Below are 17,940 nucleotides of genomic sequence, written 5' to 3'. Positions count from 1 at the left end.
CTCCCTCTGGTGGTCAGCAGTCACCTGGACCAATTTCCAGTGGCTGTTTGCCAGAGGATGCTCCCAGCCACCGTTTCTGTTTTACCTGACACCTGCATGGCTTCTGTGAATGCGTCTGCTGCTTGGGATGAATCCCAAGTGTCTTCCTCCATGAAATCAGACCACTGTGCTGCCCTCTCAACCATCCTCTGCTTGACTGCAAAATTTCTTTTCTCCCACTGACTGTTCTTTCTTTTCTCATTAAAATGGCTCCTCTTCTCAATGAAGCATATACATATATATCCAAGTAGGCCCAAAGGGGATGTTGTCAGGATTGAAGACCAAATGTATGATAAGGACATGTCTGTTTCCATAGCATAGTGAGAGTCAAATGTGCTTCACATAAGGATAGCATGCACAACAAACTCACCACGTTACCAAGGGTTAAGTGCATTCACATTGAACATTCAGAGTTCAAATGCATCAAGCTTCTTTACTTTGTCAATATTTCTCTTACACTTGTAGCATTGAGTGGTTTCTCTCTGGTGTGTGACTTCTCGCCCTGCAGTTTCCCCTCCATTTAACATTCCCTTCAGTGTAATTGAGGACTATTTCTTTCATCTTTTTCTAAAGCAGAATGTAAAAAGAAATACCACAGTAAGTCTTTTTATATACAGAATCAACTAAGTAAAATTTGATTTAATATGTAAGTGCATGTGCACATACATGCACACACATGTGCATCTATAAGAAGCCATACAGGTCCATGAAGGTCAACATTAAATGACTTGGTGTAAATTGTGGTTTTGCCTGGCTTGAAGAAAATGAGGACAGGTCCTATAATTGTAGAAACCATTGTTTTTATGTGTTTGTTGAGAAAAACAAATACCTTTCATTTGAATCTGCTGGGCATGAAATAAAGCATGCTTTGTACAACTGTCAAACATGGCAATATTGTGATATCTGAAATTGTTTTAATATTTTGCTAATGTTTCCTGTGGTTTCTGTACTAGTTGATTTTTTTCTTCTATTCAGACTTCAGTCATGTGATTGTTTTTTTTTTTCTCCTGTCTGATATTTAAAATTCAAAAAGAAGGACGGATGCTTTAAAACAAGGAGGTTGTAAGTTTTTTTTGTGCAAGACTAGAAGTGTTATTATGGTTAATGCCCAGAAAAGTTGCATATAATTGTAAGCAGTGAAGCGGTCTGTACTGGTTTACCTGTGTCTGTTTTCATAATCTAAAGTTAAGCAGATATTCCTGATTCTTTTAAGGACCAGGGACTAAAAGTCTTAACCAGCATCTCTCTTCCTGGGGGAGCTAACCTGATTTCTGTGCCAATGGGTATTTGTGTGAATTCACTGCAGGAAGTTCAGGCTGTTTTTTTGTTGGTGTGATGTACATAAATTTCTTCCCTTTCCCCCATCCTTTGCGTGCTTGTATTATTTGATGTTAACACTTAAGCATGTTATTTTAAGCCATATAATTGTTTTGAAACATGTTTTTATTAATGGTAACCTTTGTTTTTCTTGTGAGCTCATTTGTCAAAAAGTAGTAGCACCTCATCGAAGACAGCATTTGAGATGGAAGGTCTTGATTTCATGTAAAGTCTGAGAATCTCTTTCCCCCCGCCCACGCACCCTACTGCAGCTTTCAGGTGTGATCCAGTGCCCAAAATAAAACACAGTCGGTGTCACATACAACATCCAGGAGGAACTGGCTTGCAACTAGTACTATTTTTTCACACTCTATCTAGGCAGTGGGTCATGTAAACACAAGATGTCTTTAATGGCATAATTTGGTGATGTTAAATAATAGTCTCCCAGAGTGTTTATGTCTGTAAATGCCAAAGTCCTAATTAGGATAGTAAGTCGCACTACTTACAGACTGTCACTGTATGATACTGAGATGGTCTGTTGCGCTATGGTTCCACTTCTCCATCACCAGTAGTAGTAAGAGAGTAACAGTGGCAGCATCCAGTGGTTCCTAGGGGAACTCTGTTTCAGCATACATTTTTCTCTGATGGATTAATATCTGGCTTGATAAATTAGAGGCTCTAAGTCTTCGTTCTTCTCAATGATTATAGAGAGAGTCTTATCTCCCAACTTAGCTATCTGTGCTAGATGGCAGAAATTAGGCATCCTTCCTACAACGGGAGCGGTGTTCATAGTTGGAAGGCAGTTCAGACTTTGGCCACCCATCTGATCTGCCTTATTGCTATGGTCTTGCTATACACCTGGCAGGAGAGAAAAAATTCTCATTGTTTGTAATACCACAGAGAAGAACTATGTTCCTAGACAAAAGGAGCCGTGCAGTCTGACAAAAGGGGGATTTTGGAGCTCGATTCTCCCATTGAGAAGTATTCTGTTCTAGAGTGATCAACATCAGTCCTTATCCAGCCAGATCTTGACTTGTGCATGGCGAATTCCTCATGAGTAAATGGAGATGTATGTCTACTACCTTTTCAGTAGTCCCTATGTCATCTGTTTAGATGCTTAACCATGGAAAAATGTCAGCTCCTACCCCAGTATATCATTCTTTAAAAGCATAAATTACTTATGTCATGTTTTATAAATACAAGTGAAGCTTTTTAATAGGGCAGCTGCAATAACTTTTTTTTGCTGGCAGAATAATTTAACACCTAATGTTGTCCTGAATCTAAATAGCTTATTTTAGATTACTTTATCTACCCTGAAATTGTATTAGAGACTTCAGTTCTAGTTAAATTTAATGGAATCCTGGCATCAGTACTCTCCTAGGACTTCTCTAAAATGAGTATAACTATGCCTCACACTCTTTTTTTTGTTTTTTTTTTAATATTGCATAAGTGCATTAAAATGGAGAAAGTTGGGACTTATTTTGCTTCAGACTTTTAGCTGTGTGTAACAAACAATTTACTGTTAATTTTGGATCTTACAGATTTTGAATTAAAGGGAGCAAGTCTGGAAATCTTAGCTGGTGTTGGGAAAAAAAATGTTTTATTCTTCCTGAGGGTGGGAATAACGTATGCAAATTATGACAGGTTATGTAAGAGAGTATAAACCACACCAATTTGATGCTGACAGTATTTGAGTTTCTTAGTTATCAGTTTGACTTCATCTGTAGTTTATCCAATAACATGCAGTCCTGCCAGGGATTGATCTTCCTGCAAAGTTGCCAACAAAAGGAGCTGAGTTATTGGTAGATGAGCCTTTGGAAAGCCTTATCTGAAAACTCCATGGTTTTCTCTATAAGAAATAGGAGAAAACTGGGAGCTTGCTCATGTGGAGGAGTTGTCCTCTCTGCATGTAGGGGAGGCCAGGGAGTGGATTTGGCCAACAATTCTTTCTGTTGTTCTTTCTGCTCTTTATTTTGCATAATGAAGATAGTGCATACTTCTCCATTTGTTTTGCGCCTCAACATACAGTGGTCTGGTTCTGAAATTTTGTTATCTTAAAAAAAAAAAAAGTCACTCAAAACCATAGTTCTTAGTTTGGTAGTTTGTCAAGAAAAATGAAGTGGAAGAGATCCAGGAAACAGAGTGAGGAAAATAAGATTTTGATAAAAGTTCTGGGTATGTTAACTTTCTAAGTGCATTAATTATACATACATGTAAGGAGTTTTGTAACGCTTGGTGGGGTATTTAAAATAAATCTACATTGTCCTTACTTTCACTACAGGCCGACCAATATGCATGCATTCAGCTGAGAGGAGACTTGCAGACTTTATTTTCTGCAGGATACTGGAAATGGTGGGCAGCAACCACTGCCACAGTTTGTCCTCTATTTTGCTCTTCTGTTCTCGCTGAAGTACTTCATAAACTGTTAGGGTGGTAGTTGATCTTCATTTAGCATGTGTTCTTCTCTATGATTTTACATGGTAAAGCCTGAAGACGGGAGGGGAAAAGTAGTGCAATATTGCCAGTGTTCAGTTTTTAATTATTAAATAAAAGTGAATTTATGTTACTTTTGAAACTGTCAAAACATGTCAAATTGTTAAATAAGAGCAAAACCTAATTCTTTTTACATTTTTTAAAAATGAAATTAAACGTTAAAGTGAATTTCTTTATTTCAGGACAAATTAATAAGTCCAAGCAAAGCCAAGACATAATACTTTTGTCTCAGCCCTGAGATTGAACTCACACGCTGCTTATTTAACTATCTGGCTTTCAGTTGCTAAGCCATTATGTGGCTATTATTGTTTTTGTTTGTTTCTGAAAGCACCTCATTCTAGAGAATTGAAACAAAAAAGAATGATTCTGCTTTTTTTGGTTGGTATCATGACAGTAGGATCAATCAATATACATACCATTATGGATGAAGAACATGTTGTGAATTATAGACCATCATTCACCTAGTTTTCATGATACATAAATTCTTCCTGCTAGAACAGTATCACAAAATTCCCTTTCAGGTTTTGAGAGGCAGAGTGGAGATTACATTATTCTCATTGCTTTTTTTAGCACATCTGAAGAAAGTTCTGATAACTTAGCCTGAGATAACTATAGTGAACTCCCAGGATGCATGATTTCTTTGCTCTTCTGCATGTTAAATGACAAGAAGTGGATAAACTGAATATGCTTTCATTTATTCTGAATAATAGCAGGTGATATGAAATGTTCAATATCTGAGCAGAAAAGAACCAAGATAAGACACATGCAAAAGTTGTGATTTTGCTCTTGCAGAAGGGTCATCATGTGAACTTTCTACTGGTAGTGTAGAAGTAACAGTGGGATGTTACATCATCTTGAAAACATAGCTGTGTGCTGCTGTCACTAACACTGCATCTTCTCTCCTTGGGAATAAAGCTTGCGGGGTGATGTTTTCTTACTGAAGATGGAGTCCGAGTGTCTGAGCTGCTTCCCGATACTGCCATTTTGCGAATTGCATGGGGAGGAAAAGCTATCCACTGGAGACCTGAAACCAGGCAACGTTTTCTTTCTAGGCTGATAACATGAATGCATCTGGTGCATAGGAAGGATAGGAAGTTGTGTCCATATCATCCATTTGAGATTGGCCATTTATAGCGCAGAAACATCCATTGTGTTTAGGTTCTTGTTTATTCATTAAGGAGGAGTCAAAAAGGCTGAGATGAGTAGAGTCGAGGCTCAACCTCAAACAAGTCCAAGGCATGCTTGACCTGTGAAGTTATCCCAGCATTGTTTTTTATGGATGCATTGTAGGACTTAGTTTTTTCCAGAAGTAGGGACTGGCTATATATATTAGGCCTATACCATGCTTATGTCAAGCAAGCCCTTTTCAGCCAGGGTAGTTGCCTTGCAATATAACTCTCAGTAAGTGTGATGTGAGGCATGACTCCCTGATCTTCATTTCATTGTCACACTCTGGGTAGTGATACACCTTGAGCGGCTCAAGGCCTCAAACATAGCCTTGTGGTGTATGTGACTTTGGGTGAAGATCTGCTGAAGGGAAGATTCTTCAGTGACCACAGTGTGGTAACATTATGGATGGAAGAGCTATGTAATTTTTCCTCTTCGATTGATGGGTTTCTGTCACCCACTTCATTTCTGCAGGGACTCTCAGTCTGCAGGGAGTCTGAGTAGAGACTCCTGGAACTCAAATTCTGTTATCTGCTTGCAAATTCTTTGCTATCACACTCAAAACAATCAGGATTAGTCCAGTGTCAACTCGGTAACAGCCTTCACTTTTAAATGGTATAGATTTAGGTCTCAATTTATACAATTTGAGTAGCAGGGGCAGGTTATAGTCTTGTGTCACATGAAGGATTTGTACTTTCTGAAAGTTTAAAGGGAACACGACAAAAGACTCTTTTAATTTGGCGGTTTTTTTATTTTTATTTTTAATGTGTTGGCACAGAAGTAGTGAGTATTGTACAGTCAATATAGAGTGTCTTTTAAGAATCTTTCATGCCTGCATATACATCTGGAACTGTTTGTGCTAACTAAAAGTAAAATAAATGCCACAGCATATTATACCATACTTTTTTTCATTTAAAAAAGGAAATTGAAAACACACCACCCCTCAAAATGCTTGACATTGAATTGGCTATTGAAATGGTATCAGTAAAGTATTTATATATTCCATATTTTGTTCCATACATCAGCTTTCCTTGATGCGTTAGACTTGGAAGCGTGCCACGTGAGCTGAAATGTTGCCATATATGAAAGACCGCCTTGTTTTAAAAACGGACTAAATCACTGAGGCTACAGGAAGTAAAGTAAATCACTTTGAATGCATGCACATCTCTTTTTTCTCGTGCTCTTGCACATTTTGCTTTCTCTCTCCCACATTAGCCTTCAGAAGTTGGCCAGGCTTATTGTAAGTATCGGTGTTCACCTAACATCTAAATAATAGTGATAAAAATAACTCCTACCATAATAACTGAATGAATGACAAGAACAGTATGGTTTCATGAACCAAGAAATCCACAGAAGAAATATCATAATTTAAAGCTGGTTTTACAACATTCTTTAATTTTATATGGAGCAAAATATTTCTGTGGTAAAGTCACAGTTCTCCACTCTTCGCTGTAAAAGAGATTCAAGAATGTAAATTTCAATTTTTTTTTCAATATTATCCAAAACAAATGCAATAGATCTCTGCATACTTGAAACATATTTTCTGAATTTATTCTAAGTCTCTCACTGCACCAGAGGATTGTGTGTATGGATTAGGACTAGCCCATTATTTCACCATCTATCTCCATCCTGAATTGATTGCAGTGAATAGTGAAGAATTAATTGCAGATGTCTCTTTTTCTCTTTGGTTTGGAGAGCCTCTGGTTTCAGCCCCATTTTATGAGAACTTGGCTAAGGAGTCCAACTCCATCATTGCTTAGAAGGTTTCTGTCTATGGAAGAAGTCTTTGCATCTGAAACAAGTTACTGTCTGTGTATACGCAGCCGGCACTCTGAAATGGGTGATGTTGTGAGAAGCTTTCTGTCATGTCTCTACTAATTTGGGATTATTATTTTTGAAATGCCAGATTCCAACAGAAAAAAATAGCAAAACCCTCTTTGCGGAGTTTGTTTTGACACGAGAGCATAAACATATTTGGAATTCAAGAAATTAAGTGATTTTAAGAGATGTTTCCCTTAAAGCTCTTCCAAATTTTAGGCCAAGCTCAAGGAATATACTCCTGTATTAGAGAGCAAATGTACCTGAAGTCCTTGACAGGCAGGATTTCACGCGTAAAAGATGCAGTTTTTCCTTTTGCAGGATTCCTTCTACCCCTCCCATTCCTTCAGCACCTCTGAATATGGATAGAGCAGAAAAACCACAGAGAGTTGCCATGAAAAACGTGAAACCTCTCAAATAATAACATTGTTTAGGGACAACTTGGCTCACGAATAAATACAATTTAAATACTGTTTTGATTTTAGCTTTCATCTTTTCAGGCTACTTTTCAACAATTAGTGTAAAAACTTCTCCTTGTTTTGTTTAAATTAAATTAATAATGATTTGTAGGAGGTGAGGTTCTGGGTTACGTATCAGACATTATGAGCTTTGTGAATTCAAGTGACAGGGACTGGCAGTTCTGCTGTGCGCTCTGTCACCACTCAATCTCTGAGAAGCCTTCCTCTGAAAACTGTAGCAGCTGAGGTCCTCCGAGCTGGGTGCTGGGATAGAGGGAGATGTAGAGCATCCAATGCAGTGATGTGTATCTGCTCCTGCAAGAGCTGGGGAATCTGTCATGAAGGTGAGGAGCAGAGAAACCCTAACAGAAAGGACAGAAAGGCTCCTGTAGCAGCTTTGCTATTGAAGAGGCTGGAAGGATGGGAAGTAAACAAGAGTGCACTGGGGCAGGCTGCTTTCCAGGGCTGTGTGTTAGTCATGGTATCTTCCAAGCATTCCAAGCACGTGGAAGAACTTTGCATTTTATACTGTACTTCTACAGAATTTTCCTATTTTTTCTTTTTCTTTCCACCTCCCTCTATTCTGACAAGATAATATGGTACCTCGTTTTGAAGTGCTTTGAGGTGTGCTTGAAAGCAGCCTTATATCTCCTTACAGAAGACTGTGCTGGAGAGCTTATGGACAAGCAGAGATAAATCTGTCTGCCATTGTACAGTAGCAGGGTGGGTTGTATGGCTTTGCAGGGGGTACGGAGACTAATCAGAAGTCAGTGGCCTGTCAAGTTGTTTTTGTTTGTTTGTTTTTTCTCAAAGAAAGGTGATTAGAAACAATAAAGCCTAATATCAGCAGAGGTATATGAAAAGTACAGATAATGTCAGTGGTCTGCAAATTGGGCAGCAGACAGTGTTGGAGGGAATTAAACCAGCTCAAGCACAGCAGTAACTGTCTGCAGTTAGAGGGCCAACCCACACACTATTTCCCACTATAGCTTTCAATTTAAGTAACAGAATATCTCCAGCTTTTGGGAAGAGTATTCCCCTCTGATCTGAGCCTTTGGGAACAGACCTAACTCTGGAACAGCGCGGATCAGGAGCAGGAGAGGTGCGGCTGGTTACGGTGCCGGGTTCAGCTCGCATTTAGTTCCCAGCAGCTGAGCTGTGGGATACAGCCTGTGCCTGCTCGGCGCGAGCAGCAGCTGAGCAGAGTTTGGTTTCTCTCACTCTTTCTTCCACCCACCTCCATCTCCTCCCTGCCTGTGTCTGCGCTCCCACATGCTTCAAATCTGTGTACCTGGACTGCCTTCCTTAACAGTTCAGCGTGAGTGTTAGCAGAATGAAAACCAGATGGACCAGCAGTTCCCACTGTTATCTCCCCACCAGCTCTGGCAAGCCTCCCTTTCTCTCTCCTTTCTTGGCATGGCAGAAATATTTGCCTTTATTTAGGAGGGCTCAGGCTTACTGCTGTGCCTCTTTCCCTCTGTTGCAACATGAGCTGAAAGCTATTTATTCCCCTGTTGCTGAGGTTGGTTGAGGTGAGTGCGAGATGAATTCAGCTATTAAGGAAGCAATTAACATTTCAAGACTACATTTTGTAGTTCTTTATATTAAATGAATGGCTTTTTGAAGATATAGATTTAACTGTTTGAGTGGAGTGATATGGAAAGGAAATTTTGTGTAGAAATATATTTTAAAACCTACTTTTGTTTTTCAGCATGTAATAATTTACTGTTTCTCAATTTGAAAATCAAAACTTACCTGTGCATAAGGCTTAATATTTAAGCAAGTCATTTTGGATACCGTTCCCTACGCTACTGAGGCTTGCTAACCTGAGATCCAAACTGCAGATCCTTTTCTACTCTACCTGTATCCCTCATAGTTGTTTTCTCCCCCTCTTCATCTGATAATTGAAAGTTCTGATAATCAAATTTTTTAAGGCTCTTTAAAACACACTCTTCCTTCATAAAGTGCATTTAGTTTCCCTTAGTGTCTCACATGCAAGATCTTAGATGTTTGGTTGTTTTTTTCTGTGAACTTTTATTCATTGTTCTAACACGATATACCTTCTCAAAGTCAAGCGACAGAATTTGTAGAACATTTCTGACTTTACCATTGTTGTGAATTGAAACCACAGATTCATCTATTAACCCAACAGTGGTGACAACTTCTTGTTTTGATAATCAGTTTAATGGAGCTCATGAAGCTTTGTATAGGACAGTCTGTAAAAAAAAAAAATAATAATAATAATGCTGACCCCAAAAGAAGGGATGTGAGATTCATGCCCATTTAAAGCTAAGCCTCATCTTGACTCAAGATGGCCCGCTAAACTGTTGTCTTACTTTTACTTTCTGCTGTTGTCATGTTTTGCCCATTTTTGATAAATGAAACATAAGGATTTGGATGGTTTTATATTTCTATTTATTTATTTACTTAATCTTTTTTTTCCCCACGTCAACTTTAACACAGAGTTATCCAAAAAGATGTTTCTGTAGCATCTGTATAAAATATTTGGCATTTCTAGCTCTTTACTTGCAAGGGAACTGTTAGGTTTTCTGCCTGTTTTTGCTTTTGTTGTTGTTTTTCACATCTTACAGGTTTTGAACATTAAAGTTGTTCTTAATGTGTAAAGGTGTAAACTTAAAATGTTATGCTTTTTTTTTTTTTAATATGTATGTGTGGCAATCTACTTATCATTTTGACATGTTTATTCTTGATGGGAATGTGAGAATATCCAGGGGCACGGTGGCAAAGTCATCCGAGAGGCACTGGTATTTAGCATAAGTATCTCTCATTGCTTACAAAGGCATGACAAGAACTGGCTTCAACCAGTATCCTCCCAATATCTCACCTGTACTGAAGAGCTTCTGGTTTTGCTCCTGTAAGTGTTGTAAGGGGATTTATTACTTTCCTGCCTCTTCATCTTTTTCCTCCTGGCTAACGTTGAAGGGAGGTGGCATTATTGCAGTTCCAGGAGTGCTTGGGAGGTAGCATCTGCATGTGCTAGAAATAAAAACAAAAGATAACACAGCACTGCTACAAATGAGGTCTTCCCATCTATGTTGCACCTTCTTAAGTAAGGTTCAGATGATCTAATTCTGCACGAGCACACTGGAATAGATAACCAGGTGTAATCTTTTGTGGCAGATGCTGAAACAGCTCACTTCCTGCATTTGCTTTTAAACTTTATTTCAGAGTGGATGTGCTTGGGGAAATAAAATAGTGTGTTCCTATGGTGTGTTACAGATCGCACTGAGAAGCATTCCACAATGCCAGACTCACCTGTGGATGTGAAGACACAATCCAGGCTGACGCCTCCAACAATGCCACCTCCTCCCACTACCCAAGGAGCTCCAAGAACGAGTTCATTCACACCCACAACGTGTAATTAGTCTTATTTTCTTCCTTTTCTTCCGTATTCTTTCTTTTTGTATGTAAGAAACTGAAAAGTGTGTGAAGGAAAACCTGTATGAAAGTGCTGCAGCAGTATTTGATTACACTGCAATAAGCAATTAAACAAATCTAAAATCACAGCAGATTAATGCATCTTTAATCTATTAAGGTGTTCAGCTCTGAGCTGTGGTAATTTCCCTGATAGCTTGACTGTAGTGTCAGAGAACAGAGAGCACTCTTTGCTATGTCATTTATGCTTAGATCAGCTCTATGATAAATACAGAAAACTCTTGTGTCATTTTGTTGTACGATTTAAGGGATTCTGTTCACTTTTGTGTATAAACATTGGTAGTTACTGTTTAGGGCTTTGTGGTTTGTTTATACATTTAAGGTGGGGGTTATTCATAGAGCAGATATTTTATCCCACTGATGATTGAATGAAGTGCTACATGATTTCTAATTAGAATGGATATAAAAACAAGAAAAAAAGCCTTTGGTTGTTTTGTCTTGAGATTTCTAGTCTGGGACCACCTCTCTGTCTCAGTTTGCTGATGTAAACACACAGGAAGCTCTACCAGTCATGGTGGAGTTACTCTGCATTCATATCAGTGTAACTGAGATTGCGATCTGGCATGTTGTCTGGACTATTCTTTTCACAGTCATGAAATGATCCACATTTCTCTTACCAAGACTTAGCTGCAATTTTTTTGGTCTCTTTTTTACTGCCTTGTAATAGTATAAACATGAGAATGTGTTTACATTTCACATTTTAAATAAAACATTTTTAGAACAGTAGAATACATATGCCTAAACAGAATGACGGCAGCATCTTCTATTTGTCTTGCCTATATCTTTTTAGCCTCTTACTGCCTGTTAAATGCCTTTCTTAAAATTCACCTCTGTGTAGAAGGCCAGCTGGAAGCCTTTGTACCACTTATCCCAGTGAACCCTGTCCTGAGGATTTACATCAGACTTAAACAGGGAGGAGAGTTTCTGCCAACTCTTTGCATAAACTCAAATTTAACCCAGTGACCCTGATCTTGCAAAGATCTGTTTGTTTTGTTTAACTCCGGCACCTGAATCATCCTAGAAACTGCTCTGAAGCTAAATTGTTTTGAGGTTTTTTTGCAGGATGGGGCCCTTGCAGATTAAGCCTTTCAGTCTAATGCACTTAGTACAGTTCTGGATGATCTTGGGCAATGATAAAAGGAATGAGACCATGTTCTTTTTTATTCTTACAGTCCTCAGTTGAGTATACTCACTAGATTTTCTGGATATTGTTGGAAGGTGTGTGAACCATAGCTGGTTTTGTTGTTGTTGTTTTGGCTATTTATATGAAGTCCAAAAGTCTAAAGATCTAATTTTAAATGCCTTTTACGCTGTCAGATTTTGGAGTTTGGCCTTAGCGGTTCCAGCTGGGATAGTAGAAAGCCTTTTCTGTATGACTGCTTTTTACACTTACTGCTACTGCAGTGAGGATGCCTGTAGGCTAAGAAGAGCTTACTTGTTTTCTTGTCAAGAGTGCAGTTGTTTGCTTTGTTTTAGACTATTGAAAACTCTTAAAATATATTAGTTTGTTGAAATTCTAAATGCTAAATTTTCTTTTACTAATAACATGGTTATGTTTTACAATAACATAGATGTCTTTGCCAGTTGGCAAATTCAGACATTATAAAGAGATAAAACAATCAGTATTGGGTCGACTATTGCAAATGGCAATTGTTTTAGAGGATCTGCTTTTGGGGAATATTTCTTTATTTTGTTGAGGGAGAAATTTGGTCCGCCGTTCTCCTCGTCATATATGTCCTAGGGAATGAACTCTGCTATTCTCTGCTTTCTTGATCATAGCCCCATCACCAGGAGCAGTGACTGAGTTACCAGGTTGTGTCAGGATAGAGCAGGATGTATTCTTCCCAGTCCTCATTTACTAACTTCATGGTATGATGATTTTGGCTATGCAAGTTCCTTGCAATCACCATATATTTACTCAGATATCTCACTCTGCTGCAGCACTTAGAGAACGTGGCTTGGAGCTGAACTTTGAGTGGCCAGCTTCTTTCTATTTCTGTTTTTTCCACTTTTTGTTTTCCCTAGACCACTCAAATAGAGGAGGCAACCAAAAACTAGATAAAAACCAAGTGGAAACTAGGTAGTCATTCAGATTGCTGTTCTTTGTATTACCAGCAGAAGGGCCCTTCAGTCATTAGGGCAGGGTCTCCTTTAAAAGAAGGGTTGTGATAGTCAGTACATGTCCATCCTCAGAAAGGAGTTACTTTCTAAAAAGAAAGATGACTGTTGGAGGAAGTGACAAATAGAAAAGGGATGTTGGGCTTCAGAGATGCTGGTCATTAACAAACGTGAAAAGTTCTTGAAGTTGCTTACTTGTCATGGATATGCTTTTAAATAGGAAGCTATTTAAGCTATTATCACTCTACATTTTTGATTGTAGGTAAATTCCCGATTCGTGGTGGCTTTTGGTGTGCAGTGATGTAAATTCCGGTCTTGGTGCTTTGGTGTAGGGAGGCAGGTTGCATCAAGTGATACTAAAACAGGTGATTTCTAAGTGACTCCCTAAACAGAAGCCAGCAAATTTGCCCAAGTCAATAGCCTGCTCAGTAGCTGCTGCTGGGTATAGTTGTGTGCTGCCTGCCCATGCTTCCAAGTGCACTCATGCATTTTTATTTGTAGGGAGCCATCATTTTTCTTGCCACTCACTGTCATTTTGGCTAGTCAGACTCAAGAGCGTGTGTTGCTGTAACCTGGGTGGAAAAAGATGTCCTCAGTTTGGTTCTATGCTATCTTCTGGAAAATGGATAAGAATTGAACTAAAACAGTGGTCAGAAATGGTTTTTGTCAAGGTTGCAGTCTTGCAACAGGAAGATAATGCTTTCCTATCCTTTATAGAGATACTGTATTAACACTTGAAAAGCAGAGTGATTTCCTTGTCGTCTCTGAGAAGTCTTCTCCTGAAGCCTAGTTTCGTGCCCTAACTGCAAGACTCTGGGCCACAGCTAGTGTGGCACCATTTGTACCTGCACAAACAACTTAGTGTGCTCCATATGTTAGCAGCTAGGAAATCTGTATCAGAAAAAATAACCTTCTCATTGGGTGGTGTAAGGTTAAAACGTGCAAGTCCTGTTTTATAAACACAGCTGTCAGTTGTGTGTACAAAACACGAGTAAAAATATTCAGAGATAAACTGAGGCTTCATGAAATATGTCTGCACATTTTTTTTCTACCCCAAAGAACAATTTTTTTTGTTTTCAGTCATATATGTGCTTGTGCTCTTTTCTCCCTATTTCTGTCCCCCCCCCCCCTTCTATGTTTTGTTTGTTTGTGGTATTCAAATAATGTTTTTCAGGTCCAGGAGCACTGTGGGAGGGGGACTGTGACAGGCAACTACTCTTACTTCCAGTCCATACAGTGTTCAGTACCAGATACTATGAAATGGATATAAACTGTGGAGTATTGCTCTGTCACAAGGCTGATTATCTTTGATCATGCAACTTCATTAATTTTGAGGTCAAGCACAGAAAATTTTAAGCCATCTTCCTTCTCTCTCCATCCTTCTCTTTATTTTACCCTCCCTTCTCTTTCTCTTTCAGTAACCAATGGCACAAGCCATTCACCAACAGCATTAAATGGAGCTCCATCTCCTCCTAATGGCTTTAGCAATGGGCCGTCCTCTTCCTCTTCCTCTTCTCTGGCTAACCAGCAGTTACCGCCAGCGTGTGGAGCTAGGCAACTCAGCAAACTGAAGAGATTTCTTACAACCTTACAGCAGTTTGGCAATGACATTTCACCAGAGATTGGGGAGAGAGTGCGTACCCTTGTGCTAGGACTTGTGGTAAGCAAAAACCAGTGACACAATAACTGTAATTTTTTCTCTCCATTTACCTCTTTTATGCTTGACATGTTTATTGTGTACAAGAATGTGTTACATATATGGCTTTTCCCATACCTTAAGGATACCGAACGTGTAAGAATAAAGTGGCAGCTCTTGCCCTAGAACTAGCACAAGTAACTTGACTGTCCTTCCACAAGTGGCAGCTATTCTCAAATGGATACAGACTAGAATTGTAGCCAGTGTGGTATTATGCCAAAAGGATGTGAATGGGTTTTTGCTCTTGCTGATGGCAGCCCTGAAGTAGATATTGCTTGAATTATATAATACAATAAAATCTGTTTTGGCTTGCCTAATGAAATTGACTGGGTAAAAACGAGTGCCACTATACACATATCAGCAGAATACTGGCTAAAAGGATGAGATGAATATATACATGGGCTGTGTTTACACAGTGGAAAACCTTTTCTCAGTACTCATTGAATCCAGCGATGAGGGACCTGAAAGGGTATTGATGCTACTTAAAGACACATTATTTATAAGATTATCTTTATGTGATTATGAGTCTGAATGATAATTTCAGGTTTTTCTTATCTACAACGGTCAGGTTGGGCTGCTATTTTATAGGCAAACTGTTGTAAATTTGGCCCAGGATTCTTTTTATTCTCATTAAAGTCTTCCCTCTGCCAGGCATTGTTGTCTCCCATGTATCTCCTTCAGCAATAATTACACGTACCAGGAAAAATGCTGTTGTGGTGCTCTAGTATACATCTGTTTTGAGCAGCTGCAGTTGCCATTGACTTCATTTGAAGCAAAGACTGCCAGCACTGTTTAGTACAAGGGCTCAGGTGGCCCCCATTTGTATTTTCACAAAACACTACCTGAAAGCAGTGAAACTCATTCACTCGAGGCTGTGTTAAAAGGAAGGTTAACTTAGGTAGTGGAACTTCAGTAAGTCTCCTCTGCATTTTCTTCTATATCCAAAACGCCTATTTAATGTGGTTTTGCATGCTATGTGGTTTTCTGTGGAAAGGTGAACTGGTAAAGGAAAGAAACTAAAGACAGCTTTGGGAGCATCTATCTGCCTTTGATTTTCACATAAAAAATGCTACCTCGTTGTTATTTACAATTGATTCCTACCTTACTAAATTTCACCTGAGCTCTGATGAGCAAACTAGTATCTTTTCCTTGCGAATGGTCACAAATCATTATTCCCTTGGCTAAACTCGTGCAGGATGTAGATGCCATGCCTATGTTCTTAATCGCAAAGCAGTGACTTCCCTACACAACTTACTGGTGAAGTAAGGTGTAATAAACAACTCTCTGATCAGTATAAGAGGCAAAGAGCAATTTTCCTCATCAAACAATGAGAAACTTGCCTTTAAAAATGTGATTTTTTTGGTATGTTTTTGCATGTTAATTGTCATATCTGTACTGGGAAAATAAATACAAGAAGCACTAAGAGAAAATAAAAAAAAATATCAAGAAAAGCAACTTAAACTGGTGTTTGACATCTGAAAACATTTCCATGCTTAGCATCTGAGAGTTTAAACCTCATGCTAAGCAACAGGCACTGAATGCTGGAGATGTTGGAGGTTTTCTTTGAGTATTTTATTAAGATAATCATTTAATATGTGGCATGCTTTTCTTCTTATCAATATCAAGAGCAAGGTATTAAGCAATTTTAAAGTGCTTTGGTTTCTGTTTCTCTTGCTAAGTGTTTTCATTATTTTGTCACGAAGAAAGAATTTTTTTTCTCAACAGAATTCTACTTTGACAATTGAAGAATTTCATTCCAAACTGCAAGAAGCTACTAACTTCCCACTGCGACCTTTTGTCATCCCATTTTTAAAGGTATTGCACAGTTCAGTGATCTGGAAAGTATTTCAAACCATATTGTTGCTAGGTCACAGATGTGTGTTACAGTTTTTCTTTTTAAGAGAGTTGGGAAAATGAATAACATTTAAAGGCTTCTTTCCATAGCATGGTGGATGGAATTGCATTTGAGGATATAGCTTGGCTGTTCACAGGGGCTGTCAGTTCCCTAATTCTATAATCATTGTTGTTTGTTTTATATTTTTGGTTTGTAGACACAGAAGGTTTTACCAGCTTAGTCTTGGGACTTCGGATTATAAACATAATAATGCCTTGTGCTTCTACAAAACTAGATTTTTTTTTGTAAATTTTTGCATGATGCAAAGCACAGCGATGTCAGGAATTCCTACTACCAGCCCTCTTCTAACGCGCTGCTTAATGTTAGTACACAATGAGATTGTACACCGCTGTACATGTAAAGATCTAATCTTTCTCTTCTGGTTCCGTTCACTAGTACAAACAAGATGTCTTACTAAGGACTTACGCATATGCTATAAGAAAGACAAGATAAAACCTCATTCAAAAGTAAATTAATAAAATGTATCACATTAATGTGCCTAATAGGAATCAGGAAAGTAAAGTCTTCCTTGAGGTTGCCCAAGGAGCTTGTGGATGCCCTATCCCTGGAGGCATTTAAGGCCAGGCTGGATGTGGCTCTGGGCAGCGTGGTCTAGTGGCTGGTAACCCTGCACTCAGCAGGGGGGTTGAAACTCAATGATCTTTGAGGTCTCTTTCAACCCAGGCCATTCTATGATTCTATGATTGAGATCAGGAAGTTATGCTGGTGCTCACCTATCAGTATCTGCCTCCTCTGAATGGCCGTAGTCATGTTGCGTTCACAGAGCGTGTTGCATTCTGTTTTGGTTTTGCTGTAGAGGTGAAGTATTTATTGTTCCCCCTTTTTGGTCTTCATTGTCAGCAAGTAGATGGGCAGTTTGCATTGTTTTATTCAGTGAGTATAAATGTTCCTAGCTATTCTGTTGTCCTGAAGCACTAGTATTCTCACAGGGTTTGTTTTCATGTTTTTCCCCTTCGTGGTTAGCTCTGTCAGATGGGCTTTATGCAGATAGTAGAGCTGTTACCTTGGTACATTGCCAGATGCTTTCTTTTCATAATGGAATACACTCTCCTACTTGCAGTTGTATCAACTCTAATATTCCTGCTTAAATCATTCTGGTTTATTTTCATGGCATCTAGTTTGTTTTCCTTTTAAAAGCCACTTCAGAATTAATTGACATTGGTGCCAGAAGCTTGTTAGAAGCTGGCACTAAAGAGTTTATCGTTCTGCCTGCAAGCCTCTGACCAGGGAAGTGCTGTGTGCTATGTGCTCGTGTTCTTGCAGTTCTAAATATGGATCCCGTAAATCTAACATGGGAGGGGGAGAGCTGCACATCAACTGAGTGTTTGTACTTTTGTTTTTTCTTCTAACCCATTTGACTATACACAGCAAGAGTGTGACATAGAGTGTTCTGAACTGATTTATTTGTCTGGAGAATGCTCTAAATGTGGAATCCACCCCACTGCAGAAGGCCTCTTAAGGCT

At 38.9% G+C, this 17,940-nt stretch overlaps 1 protein-coding gene across 7 annotated transcripts in view; it reads left to right on the top strand.

Annotated features, from left to right (window-relative positions):
* Positions 1–17,940, top strand: part of RUNX1T1 (RUNX1 translocation partner 1) — a 110,082-nt gene that overhangs the window by 49,642 nt on the left and 42,500 nt on the right. For 6 of the 7 annotated variants that reach the window (XM_021387794.1, XM_021387793.1, XM_021387796.1 and 3 more), the window contains 3 exons: positions 10,533–10,670; positions 14,285–14,526; positions 16,288–16,377. In XM_021387794.1, the coding sequence (XP_021243469.1) occupies positions 10,533–10,670; positions 14,285–14,526; positions 16,288–16,377 (470 nt within the window). Of the gene's footprint in view, positions 1–8,717; positions 8,825–10,532; positions 10,671–14,284; positions 14,527–16,287; positions 16,378–17,940 lie in introns of those variants that run through there. The other variant, XM_021387799.1, reaches the window with a different exon arrangement.

The sequence above is a fragment of the Numida meleagris genome, chromosome 2 (assembly GCF_002078875.1).
Source record: "Numida meleagris isolate 19003 breed g44 Domestic line chromosome 2, NumMel1.0, whole genome shotgun sequence".
NCBI lineage: Eukaryota > Metazoa > Chordata > Aves > Galliformes > Numididae > Numida > Numida meleagris.
Note: the sequence above shows the minus strand (reverse complement) of the source record. Positions and strands in the feature narration are given on the sequence as shown.